This window comes from Uloborus diversus, chromosome 3 (assembly GCF_026930045.1).
Source record: "Uloborus diversus isolate 005 chromosome 3, Udiv.v.3.1, whole genome shotgun sequence".
In the NCBI taxonomy this organism is placed as follows: domain Eukaryota; kingdom Metazoa; phylum Arthropoda; class Arachnida; order Araneae; family Uloboridae; genus Uloborus; species Uloborus diversus.
In genome coordinates, this window is record NC_072733.1 from 155,493,677 (window position 1) to 155,517,178 (window position 23,502).

Sequence of the window (23,502 nt, forward strand, 5' to 3'; positions counted from 1 at the left end):
ATAGCATTTTTTTGACAGTTATTTAAAAAGAACACAAAACACACAAGGCATATTTTGAATAAAAGCATTTTTGTTTACTGTTTGCTAAAGAAGTGATACAGGCAGAGGCTGCAAAATACATTTAACTCACCAGTTTCGAATTCAAGGGAACGTAATATCGCGATTCACCCATTAATTCTTCTTTGATGAAATCAATAATTAACAGTTTTAAAAAAAATGTAGACGTGCTTAATAGAGTCATTTTGGATCCAAGAAGCTATTTGCGAATTAATAGATTCCTTTTTCAGCTTATAAAAAATGCGAAATGAAAGAAATCACATGGTAGATTCTTTGCAAAACCATGATATTAATCGAAACGGTGTGTAGTATCACAATATCCCCTGAAATGTATCACGGCTTTAAAAACAAATCTGTAACTGCTTTGAAATTCTCAAAGAAATAGCTTCTGCAGTCCCAAATCTATAAATTTGCCCCCCCCCCCCCCCCCCCCGCAAAAAATCAGCAGGATCCCCTAATCGCCCACTGGATTGCTTAGCTTCCTCCCCTTGAGGGTCCGACTAACTAAAAGTGAGGTCCAAGTCCCACAATTTGGAGCCCCCCTCTCTATTCTATCACTTTAAGTCATTGCAAAATAATGTTTAACTTTTCCATTGTCAATACAAACCCTTGTTCACATATGAACAATTGAGGAGATTTTTTTAAAAATCCATAAAGTAAAGAAATATTTTAAAAAAAAATTTGAAAAAAATCCTGGGTGCAAAGAAAACACTATTTTATCACGGGGACACTTTTACTCTGAGAAATTGATAATATTTTTTGAGAAATTAAGGAAAAAAATGTTCACGTGGGCCCCCCTTTCCCCCTAGTACTTCTTTAAATTCTGTTCAAACACGCCTAGCTTTAGAACTTTTGATGACTTTTGTTTCATTCTTTTTCTCGCTTTTTGAAACTGAATTAAAATCTTCTAGCAAAGAAGAAGAAAGCAGTGAGTCGTTATGGCTACCGCTTATTTAATGTATATTACTTATTAGAATAGTACTTATTGATCAGTTACTTCTATTAACTACTACTCAATAAAGTAATTAAGGTTTATTAATGTTATAAAATTTCGGCGTACTATTTGGCGTACGAAATCATTGGAATTATGACGAACTTATCGGTGCTATCTGATACTACAAGAAAAGAGAAACAGTGTTGACGTTGTCTAATCACTACTTCTTGAATATAATCTCATATTTACTTAAGCTAGATGTAGGCAAGTTTATTTTACTTTGCTTTTCCTTTCTGAAATATTCTATTGACCGCTAAGTTTTCTCATGCATAAATTAAATGCTAAACTTTGGTTATTGCCCGCTTGTGCATTAAAACTTGAAAGCCAAATGGAATACTGCTCAAAACTCTGTTAATGCAATCATTATTTGCTTCAGAATAATCTGCAAAAGCAAAATGTATACTAGATCTCAACAGTCGTCAGTTCCAAAAATAAAATTAGTAGAATTTATCCGTTAGGACGAAAAACTTCTTTTTTCTTTAAATTCTTAGTAAAATCGCTATACTTTTATAACATGAATATGTGATTACATTTAATTCATTAAGAAAAATCTACCATTTAAAATTCTTCATGATAGCTTCTTCATGAAAGTTTACAATAAAATAAATAATCAAAAATATTTTTTTTCAAATATTTAAAAATATATATGAATTTCCTTGAACAGATATATGATTTAACATTATGAGAGATAAGGAAAGTATGACTTGCATAAAAGCGAGTGTACTTTGCAACAATATTTGTTTCACTCACTCTTTCAAGGTTGTTTCAAAGAAAATAAAAGTGGTTGCTCAAAACGTTTCCAGTGAAAGTGATGTTGGTTTCATTGCCATTCAACACCACCTCAAAGGAAGCGCATATGATGATTAGTCCATTGTTGAGCTAACTGGAAGAAGAGTTATGTTCGCGAGCGCCTCAGGGCAGTTCTTTACTGAATTTCCATAGCTTAATTTTGCTTTGGAAATTCAGGTCACAACACTTGGGGTTTTCTCTGTGAAGGACGGTTTTATTCGTCTTAACATAGGTGATTCGAGCTAAACTATATTCAGACTCAAGAGTATATTTAGAAAAAAGAAATTACAGCTCAGTTTTAAAACGAAAGAGGGTGTTAGTGAGTTTCACAAGAAACATGTTGTTTTCCTACCTGCAAAATCTCAAAGCAGGCTTATTGCCATGGACGCAAATTTCATCACCGAAAGTGTAAGTAAAGAGAAAATCTTGATTAAACAGTCTTATTAATGCTCTTTAAGAATGCTGAATAATATGCTTATATAGATTTAAGTCTTTGCTAATTAAGTTGAACGCAGTTTTATCCATGAAGCAGTCTTATAGATAAAAATCATTACACTTTGAAATGGATACATAATTTTTATTTGGAAAATTGAAACATTCATTTTGAATTTTGAATTTTCATAGATCGTATAGTTTTCTATTTTGTAATACAGGGGTGGCCATTGGGGGGGGGGGGGGGGGGAAGGGGGTCATGGCACAGACTGTGCCATTGAAATTTTTAGGGAAGGTGTTTTAAGGTATTTTTCTCCTTTTTTTTGGTTGCTCTAACTTTTGGGCGGTCCATAATATTTAGGAAGGCCCTTGCTCTTGGGGGGAATGGGCACCCCTATATAATAAAATATGGATGTCAGGAAATTATAATTGATTTTGTTAGCTCAATTAAGGCTACGTAATTTATTGAAAGGATAATATTTTTGAAGGCACTACACAATTTGTTAAGGGAAATCAATATATATGAAGGCTGAAAAATTTAAGAAATTTCTCATGCTGTATTTTCAAGGTCAGACTCTTCAAATATCTCTTTTATGACTATCAAATAAATGGGAACTGTTAAGTCCTTGTTTAATAGTTAGAACAAGTCCATATCAATGACAGAACCAATAGTATAATGCTAGAAAAAAATTGGGGAGACGTTTACAGATACGAGTGTAATATAATGAAATGAAATATTGTAGGGACGATTGTGTTGAAATTCTAAAAGAGGGAGGAGACCAGTGTTAAATTAAAAAAAACATAGCCCCCCCCCCCATGTTGCGTCTCCTTAGAAGTCCTCATCTATCTTTCAATTGATGATTAATGAATTGATTCATTCAATTGATGATTGATGTCAATTGAGTATTAGTCAAATGATGAAAAGTTCTCTATAGGGCAGGCCCATTAGGTATTTGAATGCGAGTGGCTACACTCTAGGATTGGTACTGACAATCAACGCATTTGATTATTCATTTTATCACGAAGGTTGTAAGTTAGGGTGCCACAGGGAGAGACGCGGGATGTCGCAAAGTGTCCATGATTTCAATATGCATTTTTAATAAACGTAGCTTGGGTGCCGTGAAAATTTTCTTATTCTCCGAGAGGTACCACGAATTGGAAAAGTTTGGTAATCTCTGTTGTATTTTGTCTATATTTTAGTTGCTTTGTTTTAGTTTTGTTGCTATGTTTTAGTGTTTTATTAGTTTAGTTGCTATTTAGTTGGTGCGTATTTTTTTTAGATACAACAGCAATATTAGCATTTTAGTAATCCATACATAAAAGTTGTATCGTAGAAGATTTGAAAAAAAAAAAAAAAAAAAATTTGCAAACATTTTTTTAGTCATGACATCCACAACATAAAACAAAAGCTTTTTATCGAAAATTTCAGCTTTTTTCAAGCAAATAAAGTTTACATTATAAGTTGTCACTTTTTGTGGAAGCCAGATCCGTCATTTTTGGGGGAAGAGGGGGGTCAAGGGGGGTGATTGACCCCCTAGCTTTGATAAATTAATGTATTTGAACAAGTAGGCGTGGTTTTGGTTGTTTGTCGGTATAATTCTTAGAGCAGGAATCATAACTGGAGGGAACAAGTCCAATCATTGGCCTAGCAAAAGCTTGGGCAAAGAGCTCAAGTCACACGACTTAACAACCACAAAGGGTTGACACGTTTTGCGTGAAACTAGCGAAAGAAACCCGATTTCTTCCAATGCTTCGCTTTAAAATCTATCACGTGACTTGGTATCTTTGTTTCACGACTGAAAATCTTCACTCCCTCCATTTTTATCTCTTCTCGATGGTATAATTTGCATTGAGTATACATATTTTGATACCCCTCGTGGAAAAAAGTCGAAATGACAGGCCTGATGGAAACTAAAGAAAATGTTTGCATACTGGTTGATAGAAATGCAAGAAATGTGTCAATTTTATATAAATGAATAAAAACTCGACGAAAAATAATCATTTCATTGTTTTATTTTGTTCAACTATATTGTTACAAGTACACGTTGTTACAAGTATAACTTACTGAATATATTGTTACAATATTTTAGTTCCGCTTTTAATATCATGCTGGTTCACGAGGGTCAAAAGAAATAAACATTCAATTTCTTCGGGCTGCATGTGACCTTTTGCAGCCTCCTATAAAACTTTCAGAAAATACAATACTAATACGATGCATACTTATTCATAAGTTAAAATTACTATGTATACTACTGACAAAGTTGCTTCAAGTGTTTTAACTTAGGGGCTGACAGCAAAAGATGTAACATTTTTCTACAAATTTTACCCATACCCCCTGTGTCACAAAGTGTCACACTTCCACCTTACCTCCTCCACTTGTCAGATGTCAAGCTTTTTTCATAAATGTATTTATTTTAAAAAATATGTGACGCCACATATTCGTTACCCCTCCTTCCCCCTTGTCAAAAACTGTCACAATTCATGCACCCCTCCCTCAAAGAATGACATCATTTGTGGATGACCCCTTAGGAATCGAAAAGCAGAACAGCTCGATTTATGCGTCACATGTGCAGTTGAAAAAGAGGTATGCAACTCCAGGGTACCACTTATCACAGTCTAATGTAAGAGGTTCTTCATCTCCTGTAACGGAATTTAACCAGCAAGCACCTTCACTACTAATATAATCAGCAGATCTACAGCCTTGGGTATCCCAGCAAAACGACATGCACTCTTGTTGACTTTGAACCTTTTTGTATCCAGCATTAAATAAGTATATGCAAGCATCTTCCACTTGTCCAAAATGTACTGAAAAATAAACAAGGTTTTACATAGTTCCAAAATTATAAACTCATACATTATTTACGGCTAGTGTTTCGTATGTACCCCATGTAGGAGGTGTATATGTATAACACTTAAGATGTTGAAATAAGCGATAAGCTCCGATGAAAATTAAAAACTACTGTTGCGACCAAAAGTGTTCGTATACCCACGACTTTCCATTGGTTAAAATTAATATTTCGGGAATAGGTATTTAATTATAAGATCTATGATCAATTTTCAACAAAACTACATGAAAGTTTTTAAAAAAAATATTAAATTTTTTTTTAAAATCAAAAACCAAAAAGGTGCCAGAAATTTTATATCACAAAAGTCTTTGTACACTTTAAAAAATGTCTATATTTTATTGAATAACATAACTTTTATTAAGTTGTTATTTAGTAGAATATCATGCAGTATTAACAACACCTTTTAAACGTCTGGGAATAGATTTCATTCTTTTTAACCGACTTCAAAAAGGAGGCGGTTATCAGTTCATACCGTATGTATGTTTTATTTTTTGTTTGTCCACTCACAGCGTCTCACCTATTGAACCGATTTTGATGATTCTTTTTTTAATGGATAGGGGATGGCTCAACTTAGGTCCCATTACTTTGTTTGACCATATTTGTCCTTTAGAAAATAGGTTATGGGCAAAAAACCATAAATTTTATGCAATTTCCCTATTAAATGATTAAATTTGAAACCCATTGTTATGAAAGTTTGGTGCCATACGACAGTAACATTAATAGTAATTGTAATGATAATTTTGAATGAAGGCTTCTCTGAAGCAAGCATCAAGTTTCTTCAGGGGGATATTTCGATAATAATCGGGAATCTGGATCTGTCGTCTCATTTTTGGCGTAAATAATTTTATTTTGGTAACCTTGCTGATTTATAGTAACAATATGTGAATTATCGAAATCTTCCCTTCTTCAGTGCTATTGCTCCATTGTGGGGGTAAACCTAACCTGGAAGGAAGGTGATGCAGTGATTACGATCTTCTTAGCCTTCACAATGCTACCATTATGTTTGCCTCAACTACAGTAGTATTTTTTTCGTTATCATCTATGCCAATAACAAATGATGGGGGCTAAGTAAGAAAATACAGAATTGCATCATGAGCAAGTTAAATGCTGTGAAATGTAAATTAGTTAGCAAAAATGTAATACTTAAATGGTTATAATTAAATTAACGGCACATTAATTTCAAAGAGGAACAAAGATAAGTTTTTAGTGCCAATCACTTAAAGTTTAACGCGTGCTTATAGTTTTTTTTTTTAGAATGGAGCATTTTTATGAAAAAAATATGGTGAAGTTTCGTGATGGTAACTTCTTACTATTTCTGAAATACCTACATTTACATTAAAAGGAATGAAATAAAAAATTTTTGAAAAAAAAAAAAAAAATAGAACCGACTTCAAATTTGCTCTAAAAAGTGAAAAATAATTTTATTCTTTAAACACCATCGATAATGCTTTTAAACATAGTTTTTGAAGTTGGCGCAAAAACGATAGATAAAATCATTCACAGCCATAACTCAACTACAACTATAAATTTAACCAGGCCCAGTTTCTTCACTATCACTTAAAGTATGCATTGATGACAACATATTTGAATAACATATAAATGTTTCTTTCGTAACTTTGGATACTTTTCTGAAAAAAATATGAACGAAGCATGGTTACACTGGATTTTACGTTTTGTTTTTGCGCCAACTTCAAATTTTATGTTTAAAAGCATTATCGATAGTGTTTAAAGAATAATATTATTTTTCACTTTTTAGAGCAAATTTGAAGTCGGTTCTATTTTTTTTTCAAAATTTTTTTTCGTTCTTTTTTTTTTTCGTAATTTCTGAGAGTAATTTGTTCAACCACACATCGAGTTTTACTGTTTCTAGCTCTAGTTTCGTTTCAAAGCCGTATTTTAGTAATCTAGCCTCCAGATATCTCAAAATATGTTACATTAAGTTCAAATCTGGAGATTTAAGGGGTATATTCTAAACTTGAGGACAATTTTTGAGGAATTCGACGCAAACGTTGAAAACCGTGTGCTTCTTATCGTTATCTTGATAAAAAAACAAAGTTGTTTCTGATAACCAAATTTTTAGCTAAGAGTTTAAAATTGGTTTTTAAAATATTTAAATGAACAGCATGATTCATTATTTCATCAAAAAATTCCAAACTACCTAGTCCTGATGCTGATATGCACCCTCACACAAAAACACCTTCACCTTACGGATTAACTGGTCCAACTAAGTTCTTAAGATTAAGTTCCTATTTTTTCTTCTATTTACAATATTACAACAATTTATCAAAAAATGTTAAACTCATTTTTATCTGTAAGTAAGACGTTATTCCAAAACGTTTTGAGATTATTTATCATTGATTTTGCGACGAAAAGAGTAAGCTTTCTGCTTTTCGCACATTTCTGCGGGAAGAGGACTCATTTAATCCAGCTAATAAGAGAACTTGGCGAACAATTTTAGGTGAAAATTAAATGTAAAATTTTTCATTTAACTCTGCAGAAGCTTTTACAGCGCTCTAATATTTATTTCTTATAATTTGTTTTAACTGTAAATCTCCGTTCACGCTTTTTCAACTTTGCCGGTTGACCTTTTCTTACCTTGTTTTTGGTCCAATTCTTTTCTTTTAAGCATTTTATCAAGCACTTTACTATAGAATGGAATAAATTAAACTAATTTAGAGACACTTAAAACCAATTTACCGCTACTGTGAGGAAAAAATTCAAATTTTGAATGGTGTTTGTGGTTTTTTACGAATACCAGCCATTTTAAAGTAATAAGCACAATATTAAGGAATAAATAAACAAAAAATTAAAGCCAAATTACTTTTAAGGGTCAACATAATGCAAAAATAAAAAATAATAATAAAAAAAAAACGACATATGATAATTTTAATCATGAATTTATTCGAAAATGTTTGAGTGTACGATGACTTTTGTGTTGTATTATTTCTCTGTCTCTCCGTTTTTTGACCCATTTCAAAAAGAAGATCCTTCAATATCTTGAAAAACTTCAAGGTTTTATTTAGAATGACATAGGAATGATGTGAAGAAATATTGGATTTCATATTCGATTTCAGTTTCATGTTATTTTGGTTTTACTAAAAAAATTCTAAGTGTACAAACACTTTTAGGAGACACTTGTATATACATTTTTTGAAAAATGATGTACCGTGAGCAATATAAGTGTAGACAAAACATGTTCAAATTATAATTTGTAATACCAATATTTTTCTTTTCTTTTTTTTTTATTTCGAGCAGTTCATTTTCGTGTACATCCTATTGTTCATTTTCCTATGCGTTGCTCCTTCGTTCATTGCATAAGCAAATAATTCTGTCCAAGAATTGGAACATTTTAATTTTCACATGAAAGCAAAAATTTCGATGAGATTTTTTTTTTCAAAGGAAATAAAATGCCTGTAAGGAATAACCAAGAAGAACAAGGACAATAAAAGTACTACTAACTAATAAAAGAGCTAATAAATATTATTTAAAACATAATGAATCCATTATTTTTGCAGTATATGTAAAATGCAGCGGATGATATGAATTTTACATTAAAATTGGATGGTTACATTGAAATTCCTCTAAATTAATTTTTCTGAAAATAGGGTAAATAACTAGGAATGGACATGGTTAAGTTTTTTTTATTTTTGATTTGGATGCAAGTGTTGCAGTTTTAGTTCGAAGAAAAAAAAATATATAACGGTGTTAGAACTTAGAAATTACACTTCATAAATGTGATATTTTTATTAATTTTCAATTACGATTTATATATGCTTATTTAAATAAATTGGAATACATTTCTTTAATTAGTTATGGTCCTCCTCGTTCAGTTATGGTCATAGAGGGGGAGCAATGTGAGAAAAAAACTGAAAATTGTGATAAGAACATGCCACTTAGTAGGAATGTTGTTTAGAGCTGTATGATGAAAAAAAGATGGGGAGGTAAAGCTTGACCACAGAGAGATGGCGGATGACCTTGAAGCGAAAACATCATTATGCATCATTTGCAATAGGTAGAATCAGTCAGAAAGCATCATGTAGTAAGAGGCGTTTTCGCTGATTCTATTGATTACAAAGTAATAACAAACAACTTATTACAAATGATACAAATGATGTTTCTGCTTCAAGGTCATCCGCCATCGCTCCGTGGTCAAGCTTTATCTTTCAAAAAAATTTTAATCGAAAATGGTGGTGTTTCAAAATGGCTACCCATACTTTGATTTGGCAACAGCTTATTTGATACACATCTTACAAGATAGTCTTTTTATATCAATTTATGTTTTTCAGGTCAATGGTTTTGTTTTGACTGCTCAAAATAAGTAAAAACTTCAGTTTGATGTTGTTCATATAAATAATTTTTTAAAATTATTCTTTATAAATTTAGTTATTTATTTTTTTAAAGCATATGGTTTACATAAAAAGCCATTTCGTTATGATCATTTTAAAAATTAGTAACGATCATGTCAGCTGAGCTCAATTATTTTCAGAAAATACACAAAATAACTATTTAACAATGCTGATAACACTTATTTTTTTCAATATAATAAAATATTAATTCAATATAATAATTTAATCAAATATTTTCTATATCAGAACTTCACAGTATCCTGATTTACCTAACCGAGCAACATTAAAATTAAAATTTGAATAACTGACGGAACGCTTTTGAATGGTTCGTCTGAACAATTTACAAGTAAGTACATAATTAATTTAAAAAAAAAAAAAAGAGAACTATCCTACGGCTGCATTTTTACTTATCGTGTCTCGTGTGCCATATTCAGCTTATGTTTTATCAAAAGTAATTTTCTAACTAATGTGTTAGAAAACGAGCTGATGTGTGCATCACATGACTTCCTTTTACTCCAATTTAATGTCATTTCCCCATTACTGGCAATTTTAATGTGATTCAATAGTTTACTCTCTAAATATCACCAACAGTGGCCAAATTGAAATCAGATTAAAAAAAAAACGCCAAATTTGTCGCCAAAATGGTGACAAAACTTGGCAAAAAAGACACTGGCGATATATCGCCAAGTGTCCGCCAAATTATAACACCACTCGAGTTTACATCGAAATTAACAATGATTTCCCCGCAAAAGGGGCAAAAGACCCCTTTAGAAACACCTGAATGCAACCAAAGGAGGAGGTGCACAACTAGACCTCACTAGGAGTCTACGTACCAAATTTCAACTTTCTAGGACATACCGTTTTTCAGTTATGCGAGATACATATACACATACATACGTACATACAGACGTCACGAGAAAGTTCGTTGTAATTAACTCGGGAATCGTGAAAATGGATATTTCGCGTGTCTATAAGTTCTTAGGCCCTTATCCACGTGTGATCGAATCGAAAAAAAAAACTCAACATTCATTCGGTGGTGAGTAAAATGGAAATTAAGGTCGATTTTTGAGTGAATTTTTTTCGCGAATACAATACTTCCTTTTTTGTAAAAGGAAGTAAAAATAGCGTAATCGTTTTCTTTTGGGTAATAAAAATAAATAAAGTTTTTAACAGTCTTTATTTCCAAAAAACTGTCTTCAATTTGATTGAATTAAAGTATTGTTATCATTCACGAATAAAAATTTAGAGTAAGAAATGCCAAAAGGTTAATTATGTTCATATGTATCCATAACTAAAGTACTTACTTTTAATTGACTAGTTACGGGCACATTAGCTTAAAAAGATCTTAAATATTTTAATTGATGACAAAAATGTACCTATTTATGATGGAGAAAAATAAGCTCAGGAATGAGTAAGGGTGGTTCGAAAAAATCGATTTTTTTAAATTTTCGGAATCGAGTTACCTTTCAAAAATTGTAGTTTAGTATCCTCAATTGGGGAAAAATTAAAAAAAAAAAAAATTATTTGACATCTTCAATTCGGGCATAAGGCTGAAAATTTGAAAAAAATTTTAAAAATTAAAATTTTTAGAAAAGAGTAAAATTAGTTTTTTTTTGCATTTTTACTTCCTTTTACAAAAAAGGAAGTATTGTATTCGCGAAAAAAATTTCGCGCTCCAATTTAATGTCATTTTCTCATTATTGGTAGTTTTAATGTGATTCAATAGTTTACTCTCTAAATATCACCAACAGCGGCCAAATTGAAACCAGATTTTAAAAAAAATCGCCAAATTTGTCGTTAAGTTGAAGACAAAACTCGGCGGACAAAAGACTGGCAATATATCGCCAAGTGTCCGCCAAATTATAACACCACTTGAGTTTACATCGAAATTAACAAAGATTTCTCCCCCAAAAGGGACAAAAGACCCTTTTGGGGCATCCGAATGCAACCAAAATTGGAGATGCACTACTAGACCCCACTAGGAGTCTAAGTACCAAATTTCAACTTTCTAGGACATTCCGTTCTTGAGTTATGCGACATACATACACACATAACGCACATACGTACAGACGTCACGAGAAAACTCGTTGTAATTAACTCGGGGATCGTCAAAATGGATATTTCGGGTGTCTGTACGTTCCTAGACATATATCCAAGTGTGGTCGTGTTGAAAAGTGAACTCAACATTCATTCGGGGGTGAACAAAATGGAAATTAAGGCCGATTTTTGAGTGAAATTTTTTTTGCGAATACAATACTTCCTTTTTTGTAAAAGGAAGTAAAAAGAAATAAACATGTTTCAAAAATAATCGAATAAACAAATATTTCGTACTCGTGTATGACTCGTACTCGTTTTTGCGATCGTGATCATTTTAATGTAGGGAATTTCCATCAAAATTTTAATGATTGAAAAATCTCGTTTTTATTGAATTTGGTGGTTTTGATGAAAATTCAGGAGATTATATTTCTTTATTAGCAAGTTTGGGAGAAGATATCAAAATTCGGGAGTCTTCCGAAGGAATCGGGAGAGTTGGTAGTTATGGAGAGGGAGTGGGGATACTCAGAATGAGTTAATGATTTTATGAAAAATATAAATACTTTAATTATGAAAATTTTCCCCAAATCTTTTCTAAACTCATTAATTTATCGAATTTCAAAGAAAATGGAGCATAACGTTGTGGGCAGGGGGTGATTGTATATGCTTTAGCGCCAAATTTATATAAAATTTGTTGATAATTACATCACATAAATAAAAATGGAATAGATCCACTTTGTGTTTGTGCGAAAACAATAAAAGTTTGTTTTTTTTTTTGAAGGGGGGGGGGCTCGGAAGAAAGAAATTTTCCCTTTTCATTAAATCGGTCACTACTCAGAACTCAATTATTACTTCCTTTTACAAACGAGCTGATGTGTGCATCCTATGACTTCCTTTTACTCCAATTTAATATCATTTTCTCATTACTGGCAGTTTTTATATGATTCAATAGTTTACTCTCTAAATATCACAAACAGTGGCCAAATTGAAACCAGAACAAAAAAAAAAAAAATCGCCAAATTTGTCGCCAAATTGGCGACAAAACTTGGCAGCCAAAAGACTGGCGATATATCGCCAAGTGTCCGCCAAATTATAACACCACGTGAGTTTACATCGAAATTAACAATGATTTCCCCCAAAAAGGGGCAAAAGACCCCCTTTGAAGCATACGAATGCAACCAAAAAGGAAGGTGCGCAACTAGACTCCACTAGGAGTCTATGTACCAAATTTCAGCTTTCTAGGACATTCCGTTCTTGAGTTATGCGACATACATACATACATACACACATACGGACATACATACGTATATACAGACGTCACGAGAAAACTCGTTGTAATTAACTCGGGAATCGTCAAAATGGATTTTTCGGGTGTTTGTACGTTCCTAGGCACATACCCACGTGTGGTCAAGTTGAAAAAAAAAAACTCAACATTCATTTGGGTGTGAGCAAAATGGAAATTAAGGCCGATTTTTGGGTGAAAATATTTTCGCGAATACAATACTTCCTTTTTTGTAAAAGGAAGTAAAAAGGAAGTATTGTATTCGCGAAAAAAAATCACTCAAAAATCGACCTTAATTTCCATTTTACTCACCCCCGAATTAATATTGAGTTTTTTTTTTCGACTCGACCACACGTGGATAAGGGCCTAAGAACGTATAAACACGTGAAATATCCATTTTGACGATTCCCGAGTTAATTACAACGAGTTTTCTCGTGACGTCTGTATGTACGTATGTATGTGCGTATGTGTGTATGTGTGTATGTATCTCGCATAACTCAAGAACGGTATGTCCTAAAAAGTTGAAATTTGGTACGTAGACTCCTAGTGAAGTCTAGTTGTGCACCTCCTCTTTTGGTTGCATTCGGGTGTTTCTAAAGGGGTCTTTTGCCCATTTTTTGGGGGAAATCATTGTTAACTTCGATGTAAACTCGAGTGGTGTTATAATTTGGCGAACACTTGACGATATATATCGCCAGTGTTTTTTTCGCCAAGTTTTGTCGCCAACTTGGCAATTTTTTAAAAAAATCTGATTTTAATTCGGTCACTGTTGGTGATATTTAGAGAGTAAACTAATGAATCACATTAAAATTGACAGTAATGGGTAAATGACATTAAATTGGAGTAAAAGGTACACATTAGTTCGTTTTGCATTTGCATAGTACTGGTAAATTTATGAATTCACCTCTGGTGTGTACGTGTAAGTATGCCCGTATCTATGTATGTATGCAAACATACATATTATTTAACTTACGTTTTTCACAATTATGTCCACAGCGTCCACAAGGACAGGAGCAAGAGTATCCTCTCACAGTATCCACCGAGGTCGGCACATCGTGGCAAGTTCCTCCATGCATACATGGTTGTTTCGAGCAGGATTTCTGTTGAGAAAACAAACATTTAAATATATAGTGTAAATAATAGTAGGCTGAATGATAAACTTTAGCGTTCATGAATTTAGTTCTTCCAGATATAAGATTTTATATAATCGAGCCCACTTATTAGAGTATCGTTTAAAAGAGTATTCTTCTAAGTCCAATAAATTTTCAGAATACCAAACTATTGTAATTTGTCATTTTGATCTCAAAAAATAAAAAATCCCATTTGTTAGAATAATTTTTCATGAAAAATGCCTTTTCCAGTTAGCGCGCTCTACTGTAATATGCTACTTTTTTAATTACGTAAATGCAAGCAGGACAGCTACAAGAGGAAATTATTTGCCTTCGAGCGAGCGATATAATTAAATGAATCAATTAACCAACGTTTTGACGCACAAAAAAATGCAAATTGCTGCAGACACGTGTTTTGGTGTTACAAGGAACACCCTTTTCAATGCAAGGAAGTGTGAGCTTCTGGATGAAAAGTCATTCGAGTCACCAGTCTTTTCTCGTAATGAAAAATGGTCTTGCATTTTGACCTGTTGTTTGCATGAATATTTCATTAGATGTGGAAAATAGTGAACTATTTTGAAAAAAAGAAAAAGAGAAAAAGAGAAAGCGAGAGAAAGAGAGAGAAAGAAAGAGAGAGAAAGAGAGAGAGAGAGAAAGAGAGAGAAAGAGAGAGAGAGAGAGAGACTTTTTTTTAATTCTTAATTTTGAAGAAAAAAAATAATGCTATAAAATTTCAAATGCAAAAAGGGAGTTTGATTATAAAATTAAGATATATTTTGCATTATTTACTTAGGCTTTCAAGAATTTACTTCAAAAACAATCATAAAATTTCAAACCATCATTACAAAAAAGATGCTTTATTGCAGAAGAAAATGATATCCTGTAACAATTTTAAGGATTTACTCGAGAAAACAATGCTATAAACTTCAAATCATCACTATAGAAAGGATGCTTCCTTATAAAATGAAGTAATATCCTGTAGAAGTTTTAAGGGTATACCCAAAAAAGAAATGCTGTAAAACTTCAAATGATCTTAACAGAAAAGATGTTTTATAATAAAATGAAGTGATATCCTGTAGCAGAGTTTAAAGGGTTTACACGAAAAAGCAATGCAATAAAATTTCAAATCTTCATCACAGAAAGGATGCTTCGTTAAGGAAAAGATAGCTTGTAGCAGTTTTAAAGATTTACTGGCATTTAATTATGCATCATCTTACTTTCTTTAGAACTATCCGAAAGTTAGGGTCATATTCAGCTTTTGTTAAATCATCGGTATTCATTAATTGACAAGTTCCGTTTGTGTCTTCGTAGTTATATGCCCGGCAGTCTTCAAGTCGAACACAGTCATTAGCACAGAAAAAGGTTGATTTTGTGTAAAGAGTTTTTAATTCTTTGCCACTTAAGCGAAGGCCCATTTTTGGTAGCGTGAAAGCCGCCTGTTGAACGCTAAAAGAAGAAACAAGAAGGAATCGTATTAAAACAAGAAAGGACCAAAACAACATGCTCCTGAGAATGTCAGATAGAGAAAACACTGAATTCTCGGGAGTTTCTATTTATTTAGTGTCTTTCTCGTCCACTGAGTTATTAAGTGCTTTAATAGTTCTTTTTCCCTTCATAAACCTCAGTTAATTAGACTTTCAGAATTTACGGTCGATTTTTAGGTTTACACAAAGGCACCATCAGTTCAGGGTTATAAACTCACAGCTATGTACATGCACGTTTGAAAGAATTGCTTATGGCGGTTGTCCAGAAAAAACGCGTTTTATTTGTTTAGTTAGTTAACTTGATTAAATTTAATTACATAGTGGCAGTCGTTATTTAGTTACACGTCCGTGGTAGTTATGCGATTACGGTTTTCCTTTTACTCAAATTGAATCTACTGACGTTTTTTCTCCAGATTATTATTATTATTATTATTTTTTTTTTGAGTAGAGCCATTGTCATATGATTTATGTGAGGGATTCAGCTTTTATTCAGAAAGAAGTAACTTTGTTAGAAAGACTAGTAAAGAAAAACACTGTGCACTGGTTGTAAACCAGGATAACCAACCAACAACGTGTTTACAATGAAGCATAAATACATTGTTTACGAAAGAAAGGCTCAAATAAAGATTTCCATCGACTGTTTTTTTTTTATTTTATACCTGTAAAGAAAACTTTTACAATATCGCAAAAGTCAAACCCTGCAGCAATCAAATATCAGCGATATAATTGCTTTTCAATTGGGTACTTTTTAATCTGCGTTCAAAATTAGTGTGTACGATTTCTTAGATTAAAAAATTAAGTTTACCCTTTCTTGTAAGTACTTGTACTCTTTCTTGGTGTTGTTTCTCCTCATCCCCTACAAAATACAGCAGCACAGTGCTACATTTAAAATTCTTAATTATTGAAATGTTTCGACTAAAACACCCCTGAAACCTCGTTACTATAGTGCTGCACATGGATTAAGCTATTCAAAAGGCTAATTTTTAAGATTTTCTCACTAAATACGCGGTTTTGGTTAAATTTATATCTTTGGAATTCAGATGAAAATAAGCATTGGTCGGTCGTCCAGCAGTCATAGAAACATTTTAAAATTTACCTTTATCGTGAAGCAGAAAATCGGTGAATTTTTCGGAAGTAAGAAGATATCCGAGCAAAAAAAAAAAAAAAGTATCCAACAGCATCAAGCACACAACAGTCAACATCCAGCACACAACAGTCAACATCCAGCACACAACAGTCAACATCCAGCACACAAAATTCAGCACCCAGAGCACAACATCTAGCATCCAGTCCCCGGTATCAGTTTTGAATTTTGACGCCTTGAATTCAAATTATGTTTTCCGCAATCACGAATTGCAATAAGACCCTGCTCAATGGGTTTCCTGTTTCTACAAATACCACCTATATCAATCAAAAGATGCGAAAAACATAATTTGAATTCAAGACATCAAAGTTCAAACTGATACCGGGGACTGGATGCCAGATGTTGTGCGCTGGGTGCTGAATTTTGTGTGCTGGATGTTGAAGGCTGTGTGCTTGATGCTGTTTTTTTCTAAAGAGGAATGTGAAAAGTCGAGAGGCTCGGGGGAAAAAAAAAAAGACGATTCTGGGGGACGCCACCGTTCAGGAAGAGTACCTGCGCGCGGTGGCCGGTAAACCTCAAAAGTGACCCGGAACGCCAACTTCAATCAAGTGAGGATGATTAGCAATTCGCTTTGCTAAAATAAATAAATAAACAAAGAAATAAAATGATGGAAAACAAAGATAAGCGAAGAATTTTATGAGTCATTGTACTTATGCTGTATGAACCTAGAATTCAGGAATTATACTGAGAAAAAAGTGATAGAGAGAAAAGATACTTTTATAGTAAATTCCTAAAATTACTCACTTAATGAAATTTTAGAAAGAATTAAACAACAGTAAGATAAATCAACTAACTTTAGAACTACATACCTACTACTATACTAAGTAAAAAATATTGGTTCCCTTTTTATAATAGGAGATTTGTTGAGAAAATGAGAGGAAGCCTCAAGTATTGCTACTCAAACTACGCTTGAAATAGATGTTTTAATATTTTCTCTAGTGAACTCTTTAGTTTTGTTTTCCCTTGTGTATTTTTGTTAATGTATTTTCTGGAGCTAAGTTTTCATTTTCACCGATTGACTTCTTTTTCCATCCTTATGATGATTAACTAAAATACACAGTCCAGTCACATTAATGTGACCATCTGTCAAAAGCCAGAATAACCACCTTTCGCAGAGCGGACTGCTGCGAGACGTGCAGGAAGAGAGTCACTTAGGTTCCTGAAGGTGTTCTCTGGGATGTTGAGCCATGCCGACTCTAATGCCGTGGCCAGGCTGCGCTAGATTACGCGGTTGAGGATCCATGGCGCTAAAAACTCGATCGAGATGGTCCCACAGATGCTCGATTGGGTTTAAGTCAGGTGAGTTTGCTGGCCAGGGGAGGACGGTAAACTCATCCTGGTGCTCTTCGAACCACGCACGTACACTGGCAGCTGTATGGCACCTCGCATTGTCCTGCTGGAAGATGCCATCATCCTGAGGAAAAACAATGCGCATGTAGGGGTGGACGTGGTCCGCAAGGACAGATGCGTACTTGTAGTGATCCATCGTGCCTTCCACAATGATCAGTGAACCCAGAGAATGCCAGGAAAACATTCCTTAGACCATAATGCTCCCGCCTCCAGCTTGGACCGTTCCGGCAATGGTTGCAGGGTGGTTCCTTTCAGAGGTTTCACGCCTTATACGCCAACGTCCATCTGTCCGATGGAGCATAAAACGCGATTCATCTGAAAACGCTACCTGTCGCCACTCAGTGGACGTCCAGCTGCTGTACTGGCGTGCAAATTCTAGCCTTCGTCGTCGATGAACAGCAGTCAGCATAGGTGCACGAACCAGGCGTCTGCTTCGGAGGCCCAGACGCAGCAATGTTCGCTGAATAGTAGTTTGGGAGACACTTTTGGTAACTCCATGGTTCATTTTGGTGGTCAGTTGCTCAACGGTAGCCCGTCTATCTGCCCGAACGCATCTCCGCAACCGTCGTTCGCCTCTGTCATCTATGGCCCGTGGTGCACCACATTTGCCACGTCGCTGATTTTGGATAGTCCCATTTTGCCACTTTTACCACGGCGGCTCGCGAACAGTTCACAAACACAGCCGTTTCGGAAATGCTTCCACCCTCGGCCCGAAAGCCAGTGATCATGCCCTTTTGGACGTCGGATAAATCGCTTCGTTTCTGCATTACGCCAACGATTGAAATATTTTCCGAAGCCCTCACATACCCTTTACATACGCTCAACTGCACTGTGCTGCCACCTGCCTTCTGTGATTGGTTATTTAACTCTGACGTGGAAAGTACGTGGTGGTCACATTAATGTGACTGGACTGTAGATTTAACAGTTAATTCTACTGTCAAAGATTGCATTTCCGTAAAGTGAACATTTTAGGGTTTTTTCTTCAACAGTTTCAACCTCTTCTTGATCCCAGCATTGACTGTAAATGCATATTAAACCCCCTTTTTTTTGTTTATCTTACTAAAAGTTAATTTACTTCAATAATAAATTATGATATATCAAAATATATTTCATAATTATAACTTCATTTAAATAACATTTAAGTACAAATATTGTTTCTATTTAACTATTTATTACACGTTCAGATGGAATAACGTCCCTTCGTTAAGTTTTTGCTTTGTCGATGTTAATCTCTTTTTCTCTATTGCCAACACTTTATCCAGTACAAAAAGTATTACCGATCAAACAGAATCCAGCGCAACACACAAGGCAGTTTTTTTTTGTTAAAAAGCAGCGGGTTCTGTTTTCTTCTTAAAGTGTTTCAATTAAGATAGTTTATACTAATTTAAAGCTTAATTTTAAGTAATAATGAACCATAAGGATTTAATTTATCTTATCATACTTAGAATTTGATAACGTTCACAAATTTTACAGCTCCTTTCTATTGATGAAAATTTATGTTGTACATATGGAAATATATATCTAGCACCTTTTTGCATATCGTGATATTGCGTGTACACTTTTGGCTGTAATTCAAGATGAAAAAAGTAGTTTAGCTTAAATTCTTTTCCTTGAAAATTTCAGTTAATTACTTTTGGTGTTTCTAAGGAGCGCAGCTACGATCTTGCACAGTACTAAAACACAAAGATAATTATATCGGACAGCAGAGAAGGCTTTAAGAGGGTTTTATGAAAAGGGAATTCTAAATGCTATGCACGCACGGCGGGATGTTTTTCTGCTGTTAATTTTTACAGATAAAAGTTGTTCAGTTAAAATAAAAATCTAAAAATTTATATTTTGAAGTCTGCTCAAAGAAAAATATTTTGAAATGCTATTAAGAAATGTCACGAAATTCTGATCCGAAGAGATATTTTTCTCCGTTTTATAAAATAATTTGATGCAGTAAGACGGAAAAAATCAGTAAAAAAGGAAAATTTATCAGTATTCTTATTAAACTGCTTTTAAAATTTGTATTGATTATTTTTCGATAATGTGTCTCCCATATAATCAAGAGATTTTGATTTTCTGTTTTGAGAATAAAATATAAGTTGATTCTTATTGAGTTTCGTATTTAAAGCAAGAGTTGAATTTCAATCCCGAACTCCGAATGGAAAGTTATCTTGGATAAGTAATCAGATGAAATATTTGCAGAAAAACTGTTTTACATTTTAGCATATGTTTGTGTAAAAGTTAGAAAGAAAAAAAAAAGCATGAAAGCATAAAAAAAGTGCTCCATATCTCGTCAAAATATATTGTTTAGCAGATTGTTGGTCTCTTTTTTAAAATATTTTTGTAGTATGAGGTTAAAACAATAGTTTTGTTCGTCGCTGATAGTATTTACATTAACCTTTAAATATCTTTTAAATATTTCTTAGTTGTCATTGAATATTTGAGCAAGACTGATGAAAAAGTATGAGTTTCTGTAGTAGTGTTAACTATTTCCTACTACCGAGTACACATTATTTGTCAAATGTTAGTTTAAAAACTAAAATTGTTTTTGTTGTGCTACCTTTTTAATTTGACCGGATTTTTTTTTGTCTGTTACTAAGTCATAATAACAAATGTTTTATTTGAATGTAACACATTTATAAGATTCCCCCCCCCCCAGGATTAAGTCTCCAGCAGTTGTTAAATACCGTTGTATAAAGGAGACGTGATCATTTTACCTACATTTGGTTTTCCTTTAAAATATTTTATTGTGATAAAAAAAAAATTAAAAACGGCATAGCATTTTGATGGAAAAAAAAAACCATCTAAATACGCAACTTGGATACACGTACGTAACGTAACACTTTTAATGTGCGGAAGCTTCGCTCGCTTTTCGCAAAATAGCCACTTATTTTATACAATTCGAATCTTAATAAGATTCAAACCCGAAAGAACGGATTCTTTTCCAGAATCGTGTACAAGAGATCTGAAAATGAGGCAGTGAGAAGCAAAGGGATGCAAGTGGACATTTTGAAGTTTTGAGTAAAACGCGTTTAAAGATCAGATCCTAGGTAAGCTTACATTGAATTTTTTTTCTAAATCAAGCTGTATTCCGGAACCTACCAGGGCTACTAGTACTACATCTTGCCCCAAGATAGAGGAGGGGTTCACCCACTATTTTTTACTGGTTATCTCTAAATTTTTAATTTTGCCACTTGCATCCCTTTGCTTCTCACTGCCTCAATTTATCTTTTACTTAAGGAAAGCATCAAAATACTGAAAAATAAATAAATGAATTAATTAATCAAAAAAAAGAAAGAAAAAAAAAAGAGCAATCGCGGGACTGTCCTACTGAAGCTATGCTATTACTCAGGGTTATAGAATAATACGAGCTTATAATGTTGAAGATTTATTGAAGCAAGAAACCGAATTTAGCTTCAGTTAATACAATTAGATTTATCAAAATTATTTATTATATCCTACACAATTATTCAACATAAATAAACAAAACAAACATACATTATAAAAAAATTGTTTAAGTTTATCCAAAACTCAATTACCTCCAGAACGGTGAATCTCATAAAGTTTGAACTTGTTTTATCCCATTAAGAGCAATAAAAACATTAGATCCGAATAAAAATGACGAGTTTTGAGAATTGAACTTGCTTGACCACTATAAAACCGTTTTATAATGTTTGTTTTTTTCTCCACTCCGGCCGACACAGCGACGAGAAGAAATATAACCTCAAAAGTGTAACTTTAAATTTTTTAATTTAGTATAAAAAATAGGTGTTCATTTTACGGTTGATTTCTCAAAAATTTGAGGACACTAATTGCAAGTGCACTGGAGCGCCAAAAACTTAGAAGACTTCCTCGGTAATGCTTCGCTTCAGTGGCATGTGACCAAAAACGGTTCGGTAATATTTATTTGGTTTATGATATTCCAAGCTATTAAGGACGCCTTACAAACATAGATACGCGTGAAGAAAAGCATTTTCTAGGAGTAAGGAAGCGTTTAATGGGGCTACAAAAGTAAAACTTTGAAAATGAACGAAAAAGAAACTTGTCATTTTAACGAGAGTGATGTAATAATGAAAGGCTTTCGATAATCTCTCACGTGGATTTTATGAGATTTACATCTTTTCCAACATAATTTTGTGACTCAATTTAATTTTTGGGCCTTCATGATGCAGTTGTGAGTATACTTTAAAAATTTCTTTCATATTTAGATGTTTTGTTAATACTTTTGTTATTGGCTGTAAGTAAGTTTAAAATTGCATAGTTGTAATTGCCTTTGGTAAGTCCTACACAGAACGAAGAGAAGTACTTGATCCCTATTTAAAGCACATATCAAAGTCTGCATTAAAAGATTAGTAGTCAAGTGTGTACTAGTGCAGATGAAAATTTGAAATGAATTTAGCATCATATTGGATGACAACTCTTATTACATTGCCCTATAAGTCAAGTTCGTTCATCAAGATTGCCATTTAACAGTCATCATTTTTAATTTTCTTTTTGTATCTTGTACGCAATACAGAACTGATTTTAAGTTATTGTACTGACTTTCCTTCTTATTTGTGTAATTTAAAAAATGTTCTAGATTTTTAGCAATCTGAAAAGTTATATCTTATTCGTTATCTTTTTTGAATACATATTTGTGCAATTATCATACATATAGGATTGTTTCTTGAGAAGAGTAAATTGTAAAGACACGTGAGAAATTTCTTTTCTAAAATCATGTCTCTGAAAATTCAAACACTGTCGGTTACTAAGGTTACCAGACGCTTCATTTTCCCTATCACGGTAATCATTAATCAAAATCTTTCGCAATTCAGTTGCTAACTCTACCAGTTGCAAAGATTTATTTTCAGACCGAAGATAGATGCTTGATAGATATTATCTTTAAACTAAAAATTGAAACAAAATAAAAGGCTACGAAAAAGTATGAAATATGATGAAAAAAAAAGCGTGTATTGTGTGTATTGTTAACAGTCATACATTCGTTAATATTACATGAACAAATGAGTTCTACTCTGTAAAAACACCTTAGAGCAAGAATTAGTAAATGGGGGGAGCAAGTTCAATGATTGACTTAGTAAAAGCTGAGGCAAAAACGCCAACTCATGTGACCAAACAACGACGAATGATCGACATGTTTTGCGTGAAAGTAGCAAATGAAACTTGATTTCTTCCAATGCTTTGCTTTAAAATCTATCACATGACTTGGGATTTTGACTTTACGAATGTAAGTTTTTACTCCCTTCATTTTATCTTTTCTCAATGAAAAACACAACTATTAATTAAAAGAATGAAAAGACTTGTTATTTTAACTTGTAGACAAAATTTCTTTTAATTGGGATGATAGCAATTGCTAAGTAAGGGCTAAATAAATAAATTGATAACGTAGACTTAAAGCGCAATCATTAAAAGCTCAAATCATTCTGCTGATAATTTTTCTTACATGTTGCAGTTGCCTAATGAGATGTTGATATTGTCTGCCCAATTCTTAAACAAGAAAGAAATCGACAAAATGAAAAAAATTTTAAATTTTTTTTGACTTCCTTTTTATGAGTTAAGTTTTTTAGGGTACAGCACATTCGGGTAAAACCTGGCAGCACAGTTTTTAAGTTGTACCATTCAGTAATAAAACATCGAAAAAAACCGATGT

General features: G+C 33.2%; 1 protein-coding gene across 1 annotated transcript in view; it reads left to right on the forward strand.

Moving 5' to 3' along the window:
- The first annotated feature begins 2,102 nt into the window (after nucleotides 1–2,102).
- The window catches only part of LOC129218402 (adipocyte plasma membrane-associated protein-like), a 55,027-nt gene continuing 33,627 nt past the window's right edge, over nucleotides 2,103–23,502 (forward strand). Inside the window, exon 1 of the mRNA XM_054852652.1 lies at nucleotides 2,103–2,248. Within this exon, the coding sequence (XP_054708627.1) occupies nucleotides 2,178–2,248 (71 nt within the window). The 5' untranslated portion in view covers nucleotides 2,103–2,177. The remainder of the gene's footprint in view (nucleotides 2,249–23,502) is intronic.